At 39.9% G+C, this 20,672-nt stretch overlaps 1 protein-coding gene across 1 annotated transcript; it reads left to right on the top strand.

The window, feature by feature from the left end:
• Positions 1 to 18,158: 18,158 nt before the first annotated feature.
• Positions 18,159 to 19,590, top strand: LOC306653680 (olfactory receptor 4F15-like; the record flags this gene model as incomplete). Its single annotated transcript, XM_079126681.1, is given in 3 exon segments — positions 18,159 to 18,805; positions 18,808 to 18,926; positions 19,333 to 19,590. Coding segments are annotated over 3 exon segments (948 nt in total). The 5' UTR covers positions 18,159 to 18,234.
• Between the last annotated feature and the right edge of the window lie 1,082 nt (positions 19,591 to 20,672).

Genomic DNA, 20,672 nt, shown 5'->3' on the forward strand with positions numbered 1-20,672 from the left:
ATAACCCCCAGTTCCTTTTCCATCTCTTATTGGTTCTCATAACCCTACCCAAACTATTGTATATACTGCTTGCAATCAATTATCTTCAATTTCCCATTTGAATGTTGTATCATAAAGAAAAGGGAGAGAGTAAAGCACCATGTCCCTGAATGTCCTCTTTCTGATCTCATAAACCTAGCCATGTTAAGGAAACACTGAGAACAAAACTGGGCTTGAATATCCAGACCTATATTATTTTGAAAGACAATGGCTTTTTCTCATGCACACTGGGAACTAGGGAACATTATTTTTTTCTATAGAAAGTCGCCTATTATGATTACTTTTTCAATGTACATCACAACATCGCCCCTTGGGATGCCGGGTATATAAGCAAAACAAGCAAGCTCATGCTGATGATGTCACTGCTTCTGCAGCCTGACATATAGAACCCCCTCAGTGGTGACTGCAGTAGAACTGAGGACCCTGTGCAAAGGTTATCTGTCACTCATTCAGCCAGCCACCATGGAAAACATGCCACGAGAGACAGAGGGCACTGCTTGGCAAAGCGCCACAAGGGCGGAAGTGCTACTGGTCAGCTCTCACCCCTGGACCTTCCCTGTAGGCACTTCTCCACTAGAGCCTAAGTCTCCCATGCAACCTCCAGGCACTTTCTTTACCCATCCCCTGGCACGACTGGGCTGTGGAGCTTGGCAAGTGTGACATCTCTTCTGGTCTGAACCTTGATTAATTCCCTACCTTTTTTAAATCTATAAAACAATGAAAAGAAATTAGAGTCCTATACGTTTACAATGTGAAGTACACTAAAATGTAAAGCACAAGGAAGATCTGGAAGAATACGACCACGTGCTGTTATCCCCAGAGAGGCTGGAAGGTGACCTGGATTAAGGGTCATTGTCAAAGGGTCTTTGGTTTTCTTTGATATGTTCTAATTTTCAAATGAGAATAGACTCACATACTCTGTGTGCAATTATAAATTATTTAAAAATTAAAAGTAGTGATCTTTGCTGCTATCAAGTCATTCTGTGATACTTTAAACTGGATTTTGAGTTTTCAAAGAATCATTAGTTAATATTAAAGTTACAATTTTCTTAACTCTAATTCATTAGATATATTCTCTCTCTTTTCCAGTTAAAAGAATCTTGAGTACACTGTTTGAATTTGCTGTGCTTTAGACTTTAAGAGCAATGTATTTCTGAGCTGCCAGATCACAGACCTGCATTCCAAAGCATTTTCTCTTTGTTTTCCTAGGCTTTTTGGAAAGGGGCTTGTGGATCAAGATGTGAGATGTGAGCAACTTTGGAGAGACACTAAAGGAGGTCAGGGGCTCTTCCTGCTTTGCTGACATGGGAAGTCTTTCTTGGAAAGCGGTTTCAACGTAGGCATTGTTAAGAATTCGGTAATTTGCTTATTTTTCAGCCTTTTTTTTATGTCTTCTCTCTAAAATTCATGATTATTTTTGCAGTGATGACAAGTTTTATTTAGTCACATCCGTAAGCTTATGGATGTGAAATGGTGCTCTATTGTTTTTTTTTTTTTTTTTTATTTTTACAGACTGCATTTTGATTCATTGTACTTACCCTATGCACATGTATGATTACACAAATGGTATGAATCTAAAATTCATAATTTTTAGACCATCATACCTTGATTTGTTTCTTATTTTAATCATATTTTATGATTTTATTTTAAAATTATTTTTACTCTTTTTTTACATTTTTAGCTTTGGCTTAATTTTATTCTTCATTTTTCAGTTTTGCTCGACTAAACAAATATTTATAGACTGCCCTTATTTATGGCAGAAAATACACAAGGCAATGGACAGTGAGAGAAAAATAAGGTAACATTCCTGCCCTTGAGAATCTTCCACTCTGCTGGGTAGAAAGAGAAACAGTTTCAATGTCATGAGGTTGGTGTAGTGGGAAGGTGTACTATGAGACTACGAAGAGGAGCAGAGAGCAGAGTAGCAGCTTTAAACCAGAGCAGCACATCAGAATTACCTGAGGCACTTTCAAAAAATATTGAGTGTCACCACCCGCGGCATTGTTACCGCCTGCAGCTACAATTGCGCAGGTATTTATCGGAGGTGGACTGGAAACACACTACTTCTACTATCTTTCTCTTTAGTGGGCAGCTTTCCTCCTTGTTTGTTCCCTAGCTTATAGAGAAAGAGAGGCTTTGAGAGGAGAGAGAGAGGCTTTGCTTATCAGAGAGGCTACACTTTCAGAGATCTATATCTTCTTAGTTCTGCTGCTTCTTCTTAAAGGTGCATCCTGCATCCTGCGTCCTTCACTCTGCTATCTAGAGGTGTGGCTTTACTTCTCTGTTCTGCAATCTGCAACCTGCGTTCTGCCATCATTCAGAGGTGCTGCTTAACCATTGCTTATCCGTCCGGTTAGCTGCTTATCCTTGGTGCTTCCTATAGGTGTGTCTTATATACCTAAGGCAGCCAATCAGTTTAGGATTAGCACAATTGAGGCACACGCCTCGGTACCAATCAAGAAAGAATGAGGAATATCTATTGACCACTAGTGCAGAGGAGACATTAACTAATCAGGCAAAAGTAGATCATGCCGTGTTAACACTAGTTATTCGCCACCTCTTGGCTCAATGCCAGCCGTCATCTTAGGGTTACCCAAACATGTCTTCTGCAATTCAAAGTCTTGGCCCATCTCTCGGAGAGTTTGATCCAAACAGTCTGGATAGGGTGTGTTATTTTGTAAAATCTCTCCTACCACTCTCCACCTTGAACTTATTGTCCTGTTATTTCTAAGCCACATAGTTTCTCTGACATGCTAAACTTACCATACCTCATTCTGCAAATTGTTAATTCTTGGAATTTATCCTTCCCATCCTCATCCTGGTCTCCAGCTCTCAAGTCTCTTCTCAAGTGTCACTTCCCCTGGGAGGTCTGCCCACATCCTCACAGGCAGATTTAAGGGTTCTTGCTTCTGTGTTCCTACCCACTGCATGGATGATGTCCTCAGTAGAGCTATTATCCAGAATGGATTAAAATGCTTTGTGGAGCTCCAAGCTACTTGGGCCAGAACTAAAGTATTTGTATAAGAATGAGCTGAATGAATACACTCCATGTCTAGACCTAGCTTTTAAGAGAACTGCAATCTAGGGGACCTTTTTGAAAAAAAAATGGTTTTGGGGGCTGGGGCTATAGCTCAGTTGGTAGAGTGCTTGCCTTACAAGCATAAGGCCCTGGGTTCAATCCCCAGCACAGGAAAGAAAGGAAGAAAGAAAAGATGGCTTTTGGTGTTATTTTGGATCCTATATAGTAGGCTACTTTTTTGATGCAAAAGAAATTCAAGTAAAATTTCCTGTTTTGCATGTGTACTTAAGCTGAAGTTTACAATGAAATTCACATGAACTTAACTAGTCACGTTCATACTTCCCAATCTGCCTCATTTTAAGTAACAAACCAGCACATCAGAATTGATAGACACAGTTGCCAAAAGTGATATTTTTTTGGGTGTTGGGGATTGAACTCAGCGCACTTTAACACTGAGTTATATACCCAGCCCTTTTTTATTTTGAGACAGGGTCTCACTAAATTGCTAAGGCTAGCCTCAAACTTGTGATTCTCCTGCCTTAGCCTCCCAATTTGCTGGGATTACAAGTATGTTCCACTGCTCCATGCAAAGGTAATACTTTAAAAATACTTGGTTTCTTTTTTTTTTTTTTTTTCCTCTCCAGTGACTCATTACAAGGTTTTTCTTTTGGTTATTCTTACCAAACCAACTGAGTTCCAGGGACAATTCCCCTCACCACATGAAAAGCTGGCAAATCCAGGTTTCTCAGAAGTACTTTGTTATTCTCCAATGCTGGCAATTACCCATTCTTTGGATTATATTAGTTTTTTAAATAACAGTCACACAAGTCGAAAACTTAGCTACTCAGGGAGCCTAATTACCTGAAGATGCTGTGGTCTGGAAACAGGTTGGTGCAAAGACAGAAAGTGAAGATAACAACAGGAAAAATTTGGACTTGATATATCAAATTCACTTACAGAAAAACAATCTAGTGGTAGAATCTGCATTTGCAGATGTCAAATAACTTTTTAGTTATGGACAGGTAGATAATAATAATGGAAAGAAGGAACGGATCATACCTGGAAGGACGGATTGTGTTAAAAGTAAATAACTGACTTTGACTTTTACCTTGTAGTAAAAATGTATCTTGGTTTCAAGGGTGATACCAAAGCTATAGGGAGACCCTAGGTCAGCAAATGTGAATCTTCAGCACAAACAGGGCATTTGGGAGTTCAAGAGATGCTGTAGTAAAGGATGTATTTATTTTACATCTTTAACCATTTCAACAGGAATGAAGGGAAATTAATAATCTAGAGAAGCTCAAAGTTAGGACTACTTGCTTTGTTTTATTTCTGTCTTTTCAGAAAAGTAGAAAAGGGGGAAAGTTCACACAGTTTAGTATTCTGTGGCCTTTGTTGGAACCAAAACCAAAGAGCATACACAGAATTTGGAGGACTGACTGGTGAACTCTCTTTATTGAGACACCCCACCCCACCTGCCTTTCCTGAATGCCTGTTTATAGACCCTCATGATCATTTCCAACTGTGACATAGAAAAGCTGTTATAATGGTATTCATGGGTGAGGGGGTTCATCATTCTGCTATGACCTGTGTCTGTTGGGCATTTAGGTGTTTTTATTCTAGAAAAATCTAATTTTGATCACCCTGAGGCAAAGTAAATGAAAATGAAGTTCAGGAAAAATAACAAATTCAGGAATCCAGGGGCATGGAAATGAGCCTTAAGAGGCAAAGTGAAAGAAAGGGTAACTAAATTTGGTTACTTAATTCAAATAGAATAAAGATTTATTGACAGTTCCTGATAACATTTTTATTTTGACCAAAAATGAGGCAAATGGACATAGGTTTAAAACAAAGAATCAAAGTCCAGCTGGAGCTGGGAAGAAGTTTTGGACTGTTGAATTATAAATCAGAGGGATGGTCAAAAAAGAGCGATGCTACGTTCTCAAGTAGTATGTCTTAAATAATTTGTGTATGCCTCTGATATTAACTGGACTGGAAATTTTTTCAGACATTTCATTCCTGGTAGGGTACCCATTTTCTCCACATTCTACAAATATGATCTTTAAAATGGATAAGAATCTCATCTGGGAGCCTGGCCAAATCCACGTAAATTTATTTTAAAAAATGGATGGTATTTAGAAAGCAAATATTAAAGAATTATAGTTTGTAACTTCAATGACCTTTTGTTAAGAAGAGAGAAGGAAAGAAAAGAAGAGTCAAGGAAAACAAAGTGTGTCTCTTTTGCTAGAGAACAGAGATTGAACCAACTCAGGCAACTCATCGTTTCTCATTATCTGAAATCTTGCAGACATCAATATGTTATTCCCAAGATTTATTGTTTGGATATCTGGGAAATTTCTGATTTTGTCAATCAAATTAAAGAATGCATTAGATATATGACCAAATTTTTTGCTTAAAGATATGAATTCTTCCACAAAGTTTGTATTTTTATGAAGTATGGTCATTATAGGTTCCTAGTGTTCCTAGCAGTAGTTATCAGATATTCACAAACATTTTTTCCATTAAGTTGCATTTCAACTTTCCCTTCATCTATTTATCTGTCCATGTATTTATCATCCATCCATCCATCCATCTTCCTATTTACCTATCCTTACATCCGCCCGACCGCTTATTAACTGCTCTAAAGGATATTAATTACAGAGAATTATGTAAGGTACTATGAGAAATAAATTGATATAAAAGTGATGTAAAAGACTAATTTTCCCTAGAGAAGCTCATAGTTTAATGCATGACCTTGGCAACATTGACATTAGGGCTGGTAATTCTTTGTTGTGGGGAGACATCTTGTGCCCTCTCCTCCTTCTTTGCCTTGTTGTAACAACCAAAAATATTTCCAGAATGCCAAATGTTCCTTGGGGGGTATTATGTCCTTGGTTGAGAAGCACTGAACTAATGAGAGAGGCTTAACAGGACATGTTCCCTGCATTGAGATGGGTCCTACAGTAAAAGCGCACACAGGGATGCATAATGGATATATTCTGTCTCAGACTCCCACCTCTGATCATTACTAATATACTTCTGCAAGGTGGTTATTAGTTAAATAACAAAAGGAGATCTTATAGTTGAGGAAATTATTCTTTATAACTGATGACTTGTTTTACTTCACAGTGACTTGTTTTATTCCACATGATAGCAGCTAAGCAGGCTTTATGGCTGCTTTTCATTCCCTGTAGTTTCTGTTAAAATAACTCCCAGAGGACCTCTAATGGAAAAGCTCCTTTCAAAAATTCATTGAACACTCAGGTATTGAAAAATGGACTGGCTTATAGAATGAAATGAGAATAATTGAAATTTGTAATTAAATTCATTAAAATGAGTTTTTGTTTTCAAACAGTGAAGAACCTATATTTCTGTTTTTTAAAACAAATTTTTATTAGTGTTAATTGATGCCAACTACTTCTACATTAGTATTTTATCATTCATGATGGTTTATGTCACAAAAATTGTTGACAATAAATAAATAAGTGATAATAAACTTAACTGGATATGTGGTAGTTTTACTAACAAGATTTTTCTGGTTAGAAGAAGAACCTTGTTTTTCTATTAATCTAGTGTTTTGCCCTTTACTTGCATTATAATTTTCTGGGGTTGATAATTTCATTCTACTTTACAGAAAAGTCTATGTGTTAACTTTTTTGTAAAGTCTGACAATATGGAGCTAAAGTGACCCAAAGAGAAGATGACTATAACTTTCTTGGCTTCAGAAACTATCTTACTTAGGAAAATAAGTGTAAAGAGTTCACTGTAGTGGGCTGAGGTTGTGGCTCAGTGGCACAGTGCTTGCCTGGCATATGTGAGACACTGGGTTCGATTCTCAGCACCACATATAAATAAATGAATAAAATAAAGGTCTATCAACACCTAAATAAAATATTTTTTAAAAGAGTTCAGTTTAATTGGTCAAAAAACTAAATACTTCAAAAAGGAAATACAATCCACATAAACTCTCATTCCGAATATGGAATGGAAAATGCAAAATATTTTGTCCTTTCCACTTCAAAATTTCTACAACACTTTCAACCCGAAACATTACTTGTGCTACTGAATTTCATAGCTTTCTACCGGCTGGGTAGGGGATTGTTTTTTATTTGCCTCAGGCTCCCCACTTTTTTGGGAAGGGGAGGAGGTGCTGGGGATGGAAACCGGAGCCTTGTGCATGCTTAGTGCTCGACCACTGACCACACCCCAGGCTCCTTCTTGAAGCTTCAAAGGTCTCCTTATTCTACAGTCCTCATTAGATACTGGCGATTGAATGTCATTTTCTGTATCAGTAATGTTCATATTTTCTTGGGTAGGTTTGGGGGTTTTTGTTCACTTTAATGTGAAAATTCTCCTATAGAATGCTGTGTTTCATAGTCTCCAAATGGCCACTTCACTGTGTCATCTCAGTATGTCCACAGTCTACCCTTCCCTGCTGTTCCCTCTGCCACTGTGTTCGGAGCAACATCATCTCTTGTCTCATCACTTGCTCAAGATTGATTATGTCAATAGATGCAGAAAAAGCATTCAATAAAATACAGCATCCCTTCATGCTCAAAACATTAGAAAAAATTGGGGTAGTGGGAACATTCCTTAACATTGTAAAGGCCATCTACGCTAAGCCCATGGCCAATATCATTCTAAATGGTGAAAAACTGAAAGCATTCGCCCTAAAAACTGGAACAAGGCAGGGATGCCCTCTTTCACCACTTCTATTCAACATCGTCCTTGAGACTCTAGCCAGAGCAATTAGACAAACGAAAGAAATTAAAGGGATACGAATTGGAAAAGAGGAACTCAAACTATCCCTGTTCGCTGATGACATGATTATATATTAGAGAAACCTGGAAATTCCACCAGAAAACTCTTAGAACTCATAAATGAATTCAGTAAAGTCGCAGGTTACAAGATCAATGCTCATAAATCCAATGCATTTTTATACATAAGTGATGAATCTTCAGAAAGAGAAATTAGGAAAACTATCCCATTCACAATAGCATCAAAAAAATAAAATACTTGGGAATCAATCTCACAAAAGAGGTGAAAGAACTCGACAATGAGAACTACTGAACACTAAAGAAGGAAATTAAAGAAAACCTTAGAAGATGGAAAGATCCCCCATGTTCTTGGATAGGCAGAATTAATATTGTCAATTGGCCATGCTACCTAAAGTGCTATACAGATTCAATGCAACTCCAATTAAAATCCCAATGACGTACCTTACAGAAATAGAGCAAGCAATTATGAAATTCATCTGGAAGAATAAAAAACCCAGAATAGCTAAAGCAATCCTCAGTAGAAAAAGCGAAGCAGGGGGTATTGCAATACCAGATCTGCAACTCTATTACAAAGCAATAGTAACAAAAACAGCATGGTATTGGTACCAAAACAGACAGGTAGATCAATGGTACAGAATAGACGACATGGACACAAACCCAAATAAATACAATTTTCTCATACTAGACAAAGGGGCCAAAAATATGTAATGGAGAAAAGATAGCCTCTTCAACAAATGGTGCTGAGAAAACTGGAAATCCATATGCAACAGAATGAAATTAAACCCCTATCTCTCACCCTGCACAAAACTCAACTCAAAATGGATCAAGGACCTCGAAATCAGAACAGAGACCCTGCATCTTATAGAAGAAAAAGTAGGTCCAAACCTTCAACATGTCGGCTTAGGATCAGACTTCCTTAACAGGACTCCATAGCACAAGAAATAAAAGCAAGAATCAACAACTGGGATAGATTCAAACTAAAAAGCTTTCTCTCAGCAATAAAACTATCAGTAATGTGAAGAAAGAGCCTACAGAATGGGAGAATATCTTTGCCACTCATACTTCACATAGAGCGCTAATTTCCAGAATCTATAAAGAACTCAAAAAACTCTACACCAAGAATACAAATAACCCAATCAACAAATGGGCTAAGAAAATGAACAGACACTTCACAGAAGAAGATGTACAAGCAATCAACAGATATATGAAAAAATGTTCAACATCTCTAGTAATAAGAGAAATGCAAATCAAAACCACCCTAAGATTCCATCTCACCCCAATTAGAATGGCGATTATCAAGAACACAAGCAACAATAGGTGTTGGAGAGGATGTGGGGAAAAAGGTACACTCATACATTGCTGGTAGGGTTGCAAATTGGTGCAGCCACTCTGGAAAGCAGTATGGAGATTCCTCAGAAAGCTTGGAATGGAACCACCATTTGACCCAGCTATCCCACTCCTTGGCCTATACCCAAAGGACTTCAAATCAGCATACTACAGAGATACAGCCACATCAATGTTCACAGCTGCTCAATTCACAATAGCCAGACTGTGGAACTAACCTAGATGCCCTTCAGTTGATGAATGGATAAAGAAACTGTTGCATATATATATACAATGGAATACTACTCCGCCATGAAGAATGATAAAATTATGGCATTTGCAGGCAAATGGATGAAATTGGAGAATATCATGCTAAGTGAGATAAGCCAAACTCAAAAAACCAAAGAATGAATGATCTCGCTGATAAGCAGATGAGGACATATAATGGGGGGTGGGAGGGGTTAGCGTTAGGGTTAGGGTTAGGTTTAGGGTTAGGGATAAGGAGGGTAGTAAGAATGGAGGAAGGAAGGACTGTATAGAGGGAGAAGAGGGGTGGGAGGGGTTGGGGGGAAGGGAAAAAATTAACAGAATGAATCAAACAACATTGCCCTATGTAAATTTATTCTTACACAAATGGTATGCCTTGACTCTATGTACAAATAGAGAAACAACATGTATCCCATTTGTTTACAATAATAAAAAAAAGACGAAATATAAAATAAAAAAAAAAAAAAAGATTTAAAAAATGTGTTTACAGCCTGTCTTCCTGCTGCTATCTTTGGGACTTTGAAGTGGATTCACAGTGCAGCCATCAGACTGATACCTTAATATGAGCCAGAATTTTTTTGGTTCTCTGTGCAAACTCCAGTTGTTGGTTATCACTTTCAGAGTAATAACCAATGTCCTTAGGATGGCCTATAATGACCTACGTGATCTGTGTTCCCCTGACTTCTCAACCCTGTCCACACCGGTTGCTGGCACACTCTGGCCCAGCCTCTTTAATCTCCATATAGTTCTTCAGACGTGGCTCATGAGCTCCCATTTCAGAGATTTTGCTCCTGCTGTTGTCTGGGCTTGAAATGATCTTTCCCCAAACACCTTCATCTCTTATTCATTCATTTTCTTAAATTTCTAGTCAGTAAACTGGCCAGAGAGAACATTCCAGTCAATCTTATTTTATAATATCACTCCCAATACTCCCATACTCTTCCTGGCTTAATTTTCTCCAGAGCAAATTTGTCATCTGATATTCTTTATATCTTTATTTACGTATTTAATTTTTAATTGTCTGCCTGTGTAAAACTATAAACTTATGAGGATAGGGACTGTTTCCTGCTTTACTTTTGTCTCTATTCCAGTGTTTAGTCCCTGGCTCATAATGGGATACATTAATAGGGACTATTTCATTCCAATCATGTATGGACTTGAAATACGTTTTTGATCATCTAGTATTTTCAAGGCACTGGGGAAACTATGGAAATAAAAGTTGAAAGAATGATGATTTATAGTTTTTTTTTTTTTTTTTTTTTTTTTTATTTTATTTTATTTTATTTTTTATTGTAAACAAATGGGATACATGTTGTTTCTCTGTTTGTACATGGCGTAAAGGCATACCATTTGTGTAATCATAAATTTACATAGAGCAATGTTATTTGATTCATTGTTTTTTTTTCCCTTCCCCCCACCCCTCCCACCCCTCTTTACCCTCTATACAGTAGTTCCTTCCTCTATACTTGCCCCCCTCCCTAACCCTAACTCTAACCCTTCCCTCCCCCCCATTATGTGTCAACCTCCACTTATTAGTGATATCATTCGTCCTTTGGCTTTTTGAGATTGGCTTATCTCACTTAGCATGATATTCTCCAATTTCATCCATTTGCCTGCAAATGTCATAATTTTATCATTCTTTATGGCTGAGTAATATTCCATAGTATATATATACCACAGTTTCTTTATCCACTCATCAATTGAAGGGCATCTAGGTTGGTTCCACAGTCTGGCTATTGTGAATTGAGCAGCTATGAACATTGATGTGGCTGTATTTCTGTAGTATGCAGATTTTAAGTCCTTTGGGTATAGGCCAAGGAGTGGGATAGCTGGGTCAAATGGTGGTTCCATTCCAAGTTTTCTAAGGAATCTCCACACTGCTTTCCATAGCGGCTGCACTAATTTGCAGCCCCACCAGCAGTGTATGAGTGTACCTTTCTCCCCACATCCTCGCCAACACCTGTTGTTGCTCGTATTCTTGATAATCGCCATTCTAATTGGGGTGAGATGGAACCTTAGGGTGGTTTTGATTTGCATTTCTCTTATTACTAGAGATGTTGAACATTTTTCCATATGTTTGTTGATTGCTTGTAGATCTTCTTCTGTGAAGTGTCTATTCATTTCCTTAGCCCATTTGTTGACTGGACTGTTTGAATTCTTGGAGTAGAGTTTTTTGAGTTCTTTATAGATTCTGGAGATTAGTGCTCTATCTGAAGTATGATTGGCAAAGATATTCTCCCACTCTGTAGGCTCTTTCTTCGCATTGCTGATAGTTTCCTTTGCTGAGAGAAAGCTTTTTAGTTTGAATCTATCCCAGTGGTTGATTCTAGCTTTTATTTCTTGTGCTATGGGAGTCCTGTTAAGGAAGTCTGGTCCTAGACCAACAAGATGAAGATTTGGACCTACTTTTTCTTCTATAATCTGCAGGGTCTCTGGTCTGATTCCGAGGTCCTTAATCCATTTTGAGTTTAGTTTCGTGCATGGTGAGAGATATGGGTTTAGTTTCATTCTGTTGCATATGGATTTCCAATTCTCCCAGCACCATTTGTTGAAGAGGCTATCTTTTCTCCATTGCATATTTTTGGCCCCTTTGTCTAGTATGAGAAAATTGTATTTATTTGGGTTTGTGTCCGTGTCCTCTATTCTGTACCATTGATCTACCTTTCTATTTTGGTACCAATACCATGCCGTTTTTGTTACTATTGCTTTGTAGTAGAGTTGAAGATCTGGTATTGCAATACCCCCTGTTTCACTCTTCCTGCTAAGGATTGCTTTAGCTATTCTGGGTTTCTTATTCTTCCAGATGAATTTCATAATTGCCTGCTCTATTTCTGTAAGGTACGTCATTGGGATTTTAATTGGAATTGCATTGAATTTGTATAGCACTTTAGGTAGTATGGCCATTTTGACAATATTAATTCTTCCTATCCAAGAACATGGAAGATCTTTCCATCTTCTAAGGTGTTCTTTAATTTCTTTCTTTAGTGTTGTATAGTTCTCATTGTAGAGGTCTTTCACCTCTTTTGTGAGATTGATTCCCAAGTATTTTATTTTTTTCGAGGCTATTGTGAATGGGGTAGTTTTCCTAATTTCTCTTTCTGAAGATTCATCACTTATGTATAAAAATGCGTTGGATTTATGGGCATTGATCTTGTAACCTGCTACTTTACTGAAATCACTTATGAGTTCTAAGAGTTTTCTGGTGGAATTTCCAGGTTCCTCTAAATATATAATCATGTCATCAGCGAACAGGGATAGTTTGAGTTCTTCTTTCCCAATTCGTATCCCTTTAATTTCTTTGGTTTGTCTAATTGCTCTGGCCAGAGTCTCAAGAACGATGTTGAATAGAAGTGGTGAAAGAGGGCATCCCTGCCTTGTTCCAGTTTTTAGGGGGAATGCTTTCAGCTTTTCACCATTTAGAATGATATTAGCCATGGGCTTAGCATAAATGGCCTTTACAATATTAAGGAATGTTCCCACTATCCCTATTTTTTCTAGTGTTTTGAGCATGAAGGGGTGCTGTATTTTATCAAATGCTTTTTCTGCGTCTATTGAAATAATCATGTGATTCTTGACTTTAAGTCTATTAATATGGTGAATTACGTTTATTGATTTCCTGATGTTGAACCAACCTTGCATCCCTGGGATGAAACCCACTTGATCATGGTGCACTATCTTTTTAATATGTTTTTGTATGCGATTTGCTAAAATTTTGTTGAGAATTTTTGCGTCGATGTTCATTAAGGATATTGGTCTGAAATTTTCTTTCCTTGATGAGTCTCTGTCTGGTTTAGGTATCAGTGTGATATTGGCTTCATAGAATGAGTTTGGGAGGGTTCCCTCCTCTTCTATTTTATGGAATACTTTGAGAAGTATTGGAATGAGCTCTTCCTTAAAGGTTTTGTAGAACTCGGCTGAGAACCCATCTGGTCCCGGACTTTTCTTTGTTGGTAGGCTTTTGATGACTTCTTCTATTTCAGTACTTGAAATTGGTCTATTTAAATTGTTTATGTCCTCCTCATTCAGTTTAGGCAATTCATATGTCTCTAGAAACCTGTTGATGTCTTCGAAATTTTCTATTTTGTTGGAGTATAGATTTTCAAAATAGCTTCTAATTATGTTTTGTATTTCCATCCTGTCTGTAGTGATATTTCCTTGTTCATTCCGAATTTTAGTGATTTGGGTTTTCTCTCGTCTTCTCTTTGTTAGTGTGGCTAAAGGTTTATCAATTTTGTTTATTTTTTCGAAGAACCAACTATTTATTTTGTCAATTTTTTGTATTGTTTCTTTTATTTCAATTTCATTGATTTCAGCTCTGAGTTTAACAATTTCCTGTCTTCTACTACTTTTGGTGCTGTTCTGTTCTTCTTTTTCTAAGGCTTTGAGCTGTAGTGTTAGGTTGTTTATTTGTTGAGTTTTACTTCTTTTATTAAATGCGCTCCATGAAATAAATTTCCCTCTAAGTACTGCTTTCATAGTGTCCCAGAGGTTTTGATATGATGTTTCTTTGTTCTCATTTACCTCTAAGAATTTTTTAATTTCCTTCCTAATATCTTCTGTTATCCATTCATCATATAATAGCATATTGTTTAATCTCCAGATGTTGGAATAGTTTCTGTGTTTTACTCTTTCATTTATTTCTAACTTCAATCCATTATGATCTGATAGAATACATGCTAGTGTCTCTATCTTCTTGTATTTGCTAACATTAGCTTTGTGGCATAATATATGGTCTATTTTAGAGAAGGATCCATGTGCTGCTGAGAAGAAAGTGTATTCACTCTTGGTTGGATGGAATATTCTATAAATGTCCGTTAAGTCTAAATTATTGATTGTGTTGTTGAGATCTATGGTTTCTTTGCTCAATTTTTGTCTGGAAGATCTGTCCAGTGGTGAGAGCGGCGTGTTAAAATCACCTAGTATTATTGTGTTGTGGTCTATTTGGTTTCTGAAATTGAGAAGGATTTGTTTGACATACATAGATGAGCCACTGTTTGGGGCATAGATGTTTATGATTGTTATATCTTGCTGATTTATGCTTCCCTTAAGCAGTATGAAATGACCTTCTTTATCCCTTCTGACTAACTTTGGCTTGAAGTCCACATTATCTGAAATGAGGATGGATACTCCAGCTTTTTTGCTGAGTCCATGTGCATGGTATGTTTTTCCCCATCCTTTCACCTTTAATCTATGGGTATCTTTTTCTATGAGGTGAGTCTCTTGCAGGCAACATATTGTTGGATCTTTCTTTTTAATCCAGTCTGCCAGTCTATGTCTTTTGATTGATGAATTCAGGCCATTAACGTTCAGGGTTATTATAGAGAAATGATTTGGTTTCCCGGTCATTTGGTTCATTTTTAAAATTTTGTTTATTTATTTGTTTGACACAACTTGTTTCCTCCTTTATTTGACAATTCCTTTAGGATAATTCCTCCCTTTGCTGATTTGCTTCTTTGTTTTTCATCTCTTCCTCATGGAATATTTTGTTGAGAATGTTCTGTAATGCTGGCTTTCTTTTTGTAAATTCTTTTAGCTTTTGTTTATCATGGAAGGATTTTATTTCATCGTCAAATTTGAAGGTAAGTTTTGCTGGGTATAAGATTCTTGGTTGGCATCCATTTTCTTTCAGGGCTTGAAAAATGTTGTTCCAGGACCTTCTAGCTTTTAGGGTCTGGATTGAAAAATCTGCTGATATGCGTATTGGTTTCCCCCTGAATGTAATTTGGTTCTTTTCTCTCACAGCCTTTAAAATTCTGTCTTTATTTTGTATGTTAGGTATTTTCATTATAATGTGCCTTGGTGTGGGTCTGTTGTAATTTTGTGTATTTGGAGTCCTGTAAGCCTCTTGAACTTGATTTTCCATTTCATTCTTCAGATTTGGGAAATTTTCTGATATTATTTCATTGAATAGGTTGTTCATTCCTTTGGCTTGTTTCTCTAGGCCTTCCTCAATCCCAATAATTCTTAAATTTGGCCTTTTCATGATATCCCATAGTTCTTGTAGATTCTGTTCATGATTTCTTACCATCTTCTCTGTTTGTTCAGCTTTGTTTTCAAGGTTAAATATTTTGTCTTCAATGTCTGAGGTTCTGTCTTCCAGGTGTTCTATCCTATTGGATATGCTTTCTATGGAGTTCTTAATTTGGTTTATTGTTTCCTTCATGTCAAGGATTTCTGTTTGGTTTTTTTTCAATATCTCTAACTCTTTATTGAAATGATCTTTTGCTTCCTGTATTTGCTCTTTTAACTGTCGATTGGTGCGATCAATCAATGCTTGCATTTGCTCTTTCATCTCATCATTCAATGCTTGCATTTGCTCTTTCATCTCCTCGTTTGCTTCTCTGATCATTTTAATTATGTACATTCTGAACTCCTTTTCTGTCATTTCTTCTGCCATGCTGTCATTGGGTTTTATTGATGTAACATCTAGATTTGTTTGCAGCATTTTCTTTCCTTGTTTTCTCATGTTGTTCAGATATCAGTGGACCGCTGAGATATTGCAGATTTCCTCTGTTGATTTACAATGACCCTGAAGATTTCTATATATATCCCCTCTTAGCCTTCAGTAGGCTGAAGTCTTGGAGGAGGTTGATAATGCGGTGCTCCACAAGGAAGCTGCCTCTCTAGGAGTGGTGGCCTTCAGGTGGGGTATATTCCCTGCTAGTGGGCAGAGGTGCCTCCACTTGTTGACCAATGGTCATCCAAAGGGGACCTAGGCTGTGGGCTGAGGCAAGGCCTGTTTGGGCCTGAGCCTCTGGTTTTACCGTCCTTGTGGGAAATCTCACCCAGCAGGGAAGACTCACCCGGTGGGGAGGTCTCGCTGGTCAGTTTCCTCCTAGAGGTTCCCCTCAATTTACATCTACTGCCTGGGCTGGGCTGCCTTCCTCTGCAAAGTTTCCAGGGGCCCGGCCCTACCTCCTGGGCCTGGGAGCCTCACCCTTCACAGATGAATCTCCTTAGGCTGCCCCTCCTCAGAGAATTTGCCCATAGGCCTGGAACCTTCGCTCCGCCCTAAGCCTGTCTCTGTGCGGCTCTTCCACCCAGAAGCCTCCTAGATCCTGGGACCCTGTTCTGCACCTAATCGCCTGGCTGCGTGGCCCCTCCTCTGAGCAGCCACCTGTGGCCCCGAACAATCGCTCTGAGTCCCAGAGACCCGCCACGGGCCTCTTCCTCCAGATAGCCGCCCAGTATGCCGGTGCGGTCACTAGGAGTCCAAGAAACTCACTTCGTGCCTCCTCCTCCCACCAACCACCCGTAGCCCGGGGCAATCAATCACTCCGAGTCGAAGTGACCCTGCCCGTTCCTCCTCCTTCTCCAGATAACCCCCCGGGTGTTCAGGAGCAGTCCCTCTGAGTGGCTCTGAATCCACGTGACCCGCTGCACGGGTCCTCTGGGCAACCGCCCGGAGCTCTGGTGTGGTCCCTCAAGACCAAGCGTCCCACCACGCTTCTCCTCCAGGCAGCCCCCCTGTGTTCAGGAGCTGTCACTTTAAGACCAAACCACTCACCACTCGCCTTCTCCTCTGAGCAGCCGCCTGGAGCGCTAATGCAGTCACTGCGAGTCCAAAGGACCCGCCGCGCTCCTTCTCCTCCTTCTCCTACTCCTCCGGGCAGGCCCCGGGGTTCAGAAGTGGTCAGGGTCCAAACAGCTCGCCACGCAGCCCCTTCTCTGGCAACCGCCTGTAGCTCCCGCGTAGTCACCCGAATCCAAGCGGCTGCTCCTCTTCCTCCTTGTCCTCAGGGCAGGCCCCGGTGTTCAGAAGCGTCGTTCTGATTCCAAACAGCTCGCCGCGCGGCTTCTCCTCTGGCAACCGCCTGCAGCTCTGGCGCAGTCTCTCCGAATCCAAGTGGCCACGCTCCTCTCCTCCTCCTCAGGGCAGGCCCCGGTGTCCTGAGTCCACACAGTTCTCCCCGCCAGTCCTCCCCCGGGCAGCCGCCGGAGCCCCAGTGGCTGCTCCGAGTCCCAGCGCTGTGCCAAGCGGCCTCCTCTATGGCGCTCCAGCGGGGGGAGGGGCGTCTCTCCGGCAGTTCTACTTCACAAAGTTTCCTGCGTTCTGGGACCCCCGTCCCATCCGGGATGCCCCCCCAGGGGGTGAGAGTCACCCGGCTACTTTGAGTTGGTCCCAAGCGTCTCAATATCTCCTCTCTTGAATCCTGAGTTCTGGAGCAACACGTAATGCAGCCACCCTCTAGGCCGCCATCTTCGTGACGTCCGATTTATAGTTTTGATCAGTTTATAATCATATGGGAAGAAGAGACACACGACCACAAGTACAGTAAGTAAATGTGGACGTATAAGAGGGTCATAAGGAAGAGGTGACAGATGAGTTGCCATTTGATTTGAGTATTAAAGAATGAATAATGTCCTTAGAAGTGCAAATTAGATAATACAATTTCTGGTTTGAGCAACAAAATCAGTCATAGAATCCTACACCTCTCCACCAAGTGACAGTCCTCTTTGTGTGTCTGGAATACGTGATTGCCTACTTGCCTACTCCTCCTCCAGGGGAGGATGGTTAGCATTGATCACACTGTCAAAGCAAGTTAATGTCAGTGTATTTTGAGGTTTTATCAGGTGCCACTCCTGTGCCAGTCCACTGGACTGCTCGCATTCCAGGCCTGGTGTTAGCGAGCCCTGAGGAAGCTCATTGACTGACATACCTAACAACAGCATTTAGTGGTCAGCAGAATCTTACATTTTTGTGAAATGCTCAGGTAATATTGGCACCCATAATTTATATACTTTTCCACAGAGGAAAATAATGTAATACTAATAATTTTAATTTTCTCATTCTTTCCTTTAGGAAACATGAAAGTGAAACTACCAAATGAGCCAGTGAATGGACCAAACCACTCTATAGTGTCTGAATTTGTGTTCCTGGGACTCTCTAATTCCTGGGAGACCCAGATTTTTCTTTTTTGCTTTTGTTGCCTCTTTTATGTGTCCAGTTTGGCAGGAAACCTCCTCATAGTTGTCACTGTGACCTCTGACCGTTACTTGCACTCCCCCATGTATTTTTTGCAGGCCAACCTTTCTGTCATTGATCTGATATTTGGCTCCATTGCAGCACCCAAGATGATCTATGACCTCTTCAGGAAGCAGAAAGTCATCTCCTTTGGGGGCTGTGTAGCTCAGATCTTCTTCAGCCATGCTGTTGGGGGCACTGAGATGGTGCTGCTCATAGCCATGGCCTTTGACAGGTATGTGGCCATATGCAAGCCTTTGCACTACCTGACCATCATGAGCCCACCGAGGTGCATTTTGATCTTAGTGGGTGCCTGGACCATTGGTCTCCCTCACTCATCAGCCCAGGTGGCTTTTGTTGTTAACTTGCCCTTCTGTGGGCCCAACGTATTGGACAGCTTTTACTGTGACCTCGGCTCATCAGACTGGCCTGCACAGATACTTACAAACTGGAGTCCATGGTCGCTGCTGACAGTGGGCTCATCTCCCTGGGTGCATTCTTCCTGCTGGTCCTCTCTTACATCTTCCTCCTGGCTGTTAGGGGTCGCTGGCTCAGTTGAGGCTTGCCAACAGCTCCTAGAAAAAAATGCTCCGCAGACACGAGATCTCACACAAGAGACTTTATTTATGCAGACAATTCCCAGCCGCTGGGGGCGAAAAGAAGGGGAAAAAAAGAGAAAGATGGCCTATGGCTTCTCCCAAATATTGGAATCTCGTGGGCTGGAAGGAACCAATAGCTGAGGAGAATTCTTGCAGGCTGAATGATGAACCAATAGCATGTTAGGACTTACATGGGAGGCAGGAAGATGGCAACAGCGAGAGCAGGAAATTCCTCTAAGGTAAGAGACCGGCAGAGCGCAGATTGACAAGTGGTTGGGAGGCGGGAAATTCCTGTAATGGGAGAGGTGGGCGGCTTTACACCTTACACTGGCTACACTCCAGAAGCACTCCTCAGGAGGCTCTTCCAAGGCTCTTTCCACTCGCTCAGCTCATGTTACTGTGGTGGTTTTATTCTTCGGTCCATTGATTTTTTTCTATGTGTGGCCTCCTTCAACACATCTGGACAAATTTCTAGCTGTGTTTGATGCAGTTTTGACTGCATTTCTAAATCTCCTCATCTACACATTCAGGAACAGGGAGATGAAGGTAGCAATGAGGAGAGTGTTCAGTCTGCTCCTGGGTGTTCGAAAAATCACCTGAGTGATTTGGTTGAAACAAAATCAAAGTGAGTATTGAAAGCCCATAATAGCCAATCCTCTTGAGGATGAGACTTTCTGCTAGGCATTATTGAGTGTTCACAAGCATTCATCAACTGTCTGATGCGTCTGTTTTGTTCCCATGGAAGAAAGGATGCCATTCTTCTTGAAGAGAAAGATGGATTTTATGTACCACATAGAAATCAAAGGTTATACTATATCAAATATTATATTTAATTCCTGAAGAACGGTGCCAATAATAGCTTTCACCTATATTAATGGTGTAAATAAGTTTGTTTTGCAGGACATCTGAACTACTGCTTTTCAGGTGCCCTGCCCTACTGTTGGTGTACTTGTTCACAGCAGGCTTTCCTATCTGTGTGTCCTACATCTCCTCTTCACCTGTTCTGCTCTATTATCTTAGTCATGAGCAAACAGCAATCATCTTTAGGATTTGTGACGACTTATATATTCTATTGCACATGTCTTGCTTCCACACTTTTATTACATATATTCAAGAGTGTTTTCCACTTTATCTTTAGTCAAATAGATCAGGGGTTGGCAAATGTTCTGCAAAGCGTTACATTGTTAGAAGTTTTGGCTTTGTGGGCTACACAGCCTGTTTCAGCCACCCACAGTTACTGTTGTAATGTGGAAATGGCCACGCACAACTCAAACATTAATGGAGATGGCTCAGGTCCAATAAAGCTCTTCACAAAAAAAGCAGCAGAGCAAATTCAACCAAATGGTTATGGTCCACCAACTCCTAAATAGATTATGCCAAACAGGTAGATTTACTCATTCTCCCAAACATCACAGTCTTTATCTCAGCAAGAGTCTAAAATGAAAGGCAAGGTCTTATGACACAAAATTTGCAGTTTAATTACAGAGATTTTGATCATAATAGCATCAAATAACTTGTGTTATCTTAACTGACTTATCCCCTCTGAAATTCAGTTTTTAAAGGTGGCAATAAAAATCACAGCTTTATGGTGATAATGAAGTCAAATTGTATTTGAAAAGATCTTATCAACTTAAAAATTACCACAGCTTCTTTATCCATTCATCTGTTGAAGGGCATCTAGG

This window comes from Sciurus vulgaris (genome assembly GCF_902686455.1).
Source record: "Sciurus vulgaris genome assembly, chromosome: 2".
Taxonomy (NCBI): Eukaryota; Metazoa; Chordata; class Mammalia; order Rodentia; family Sciuridae; genus Sciurus; species Sciurus vulgaris.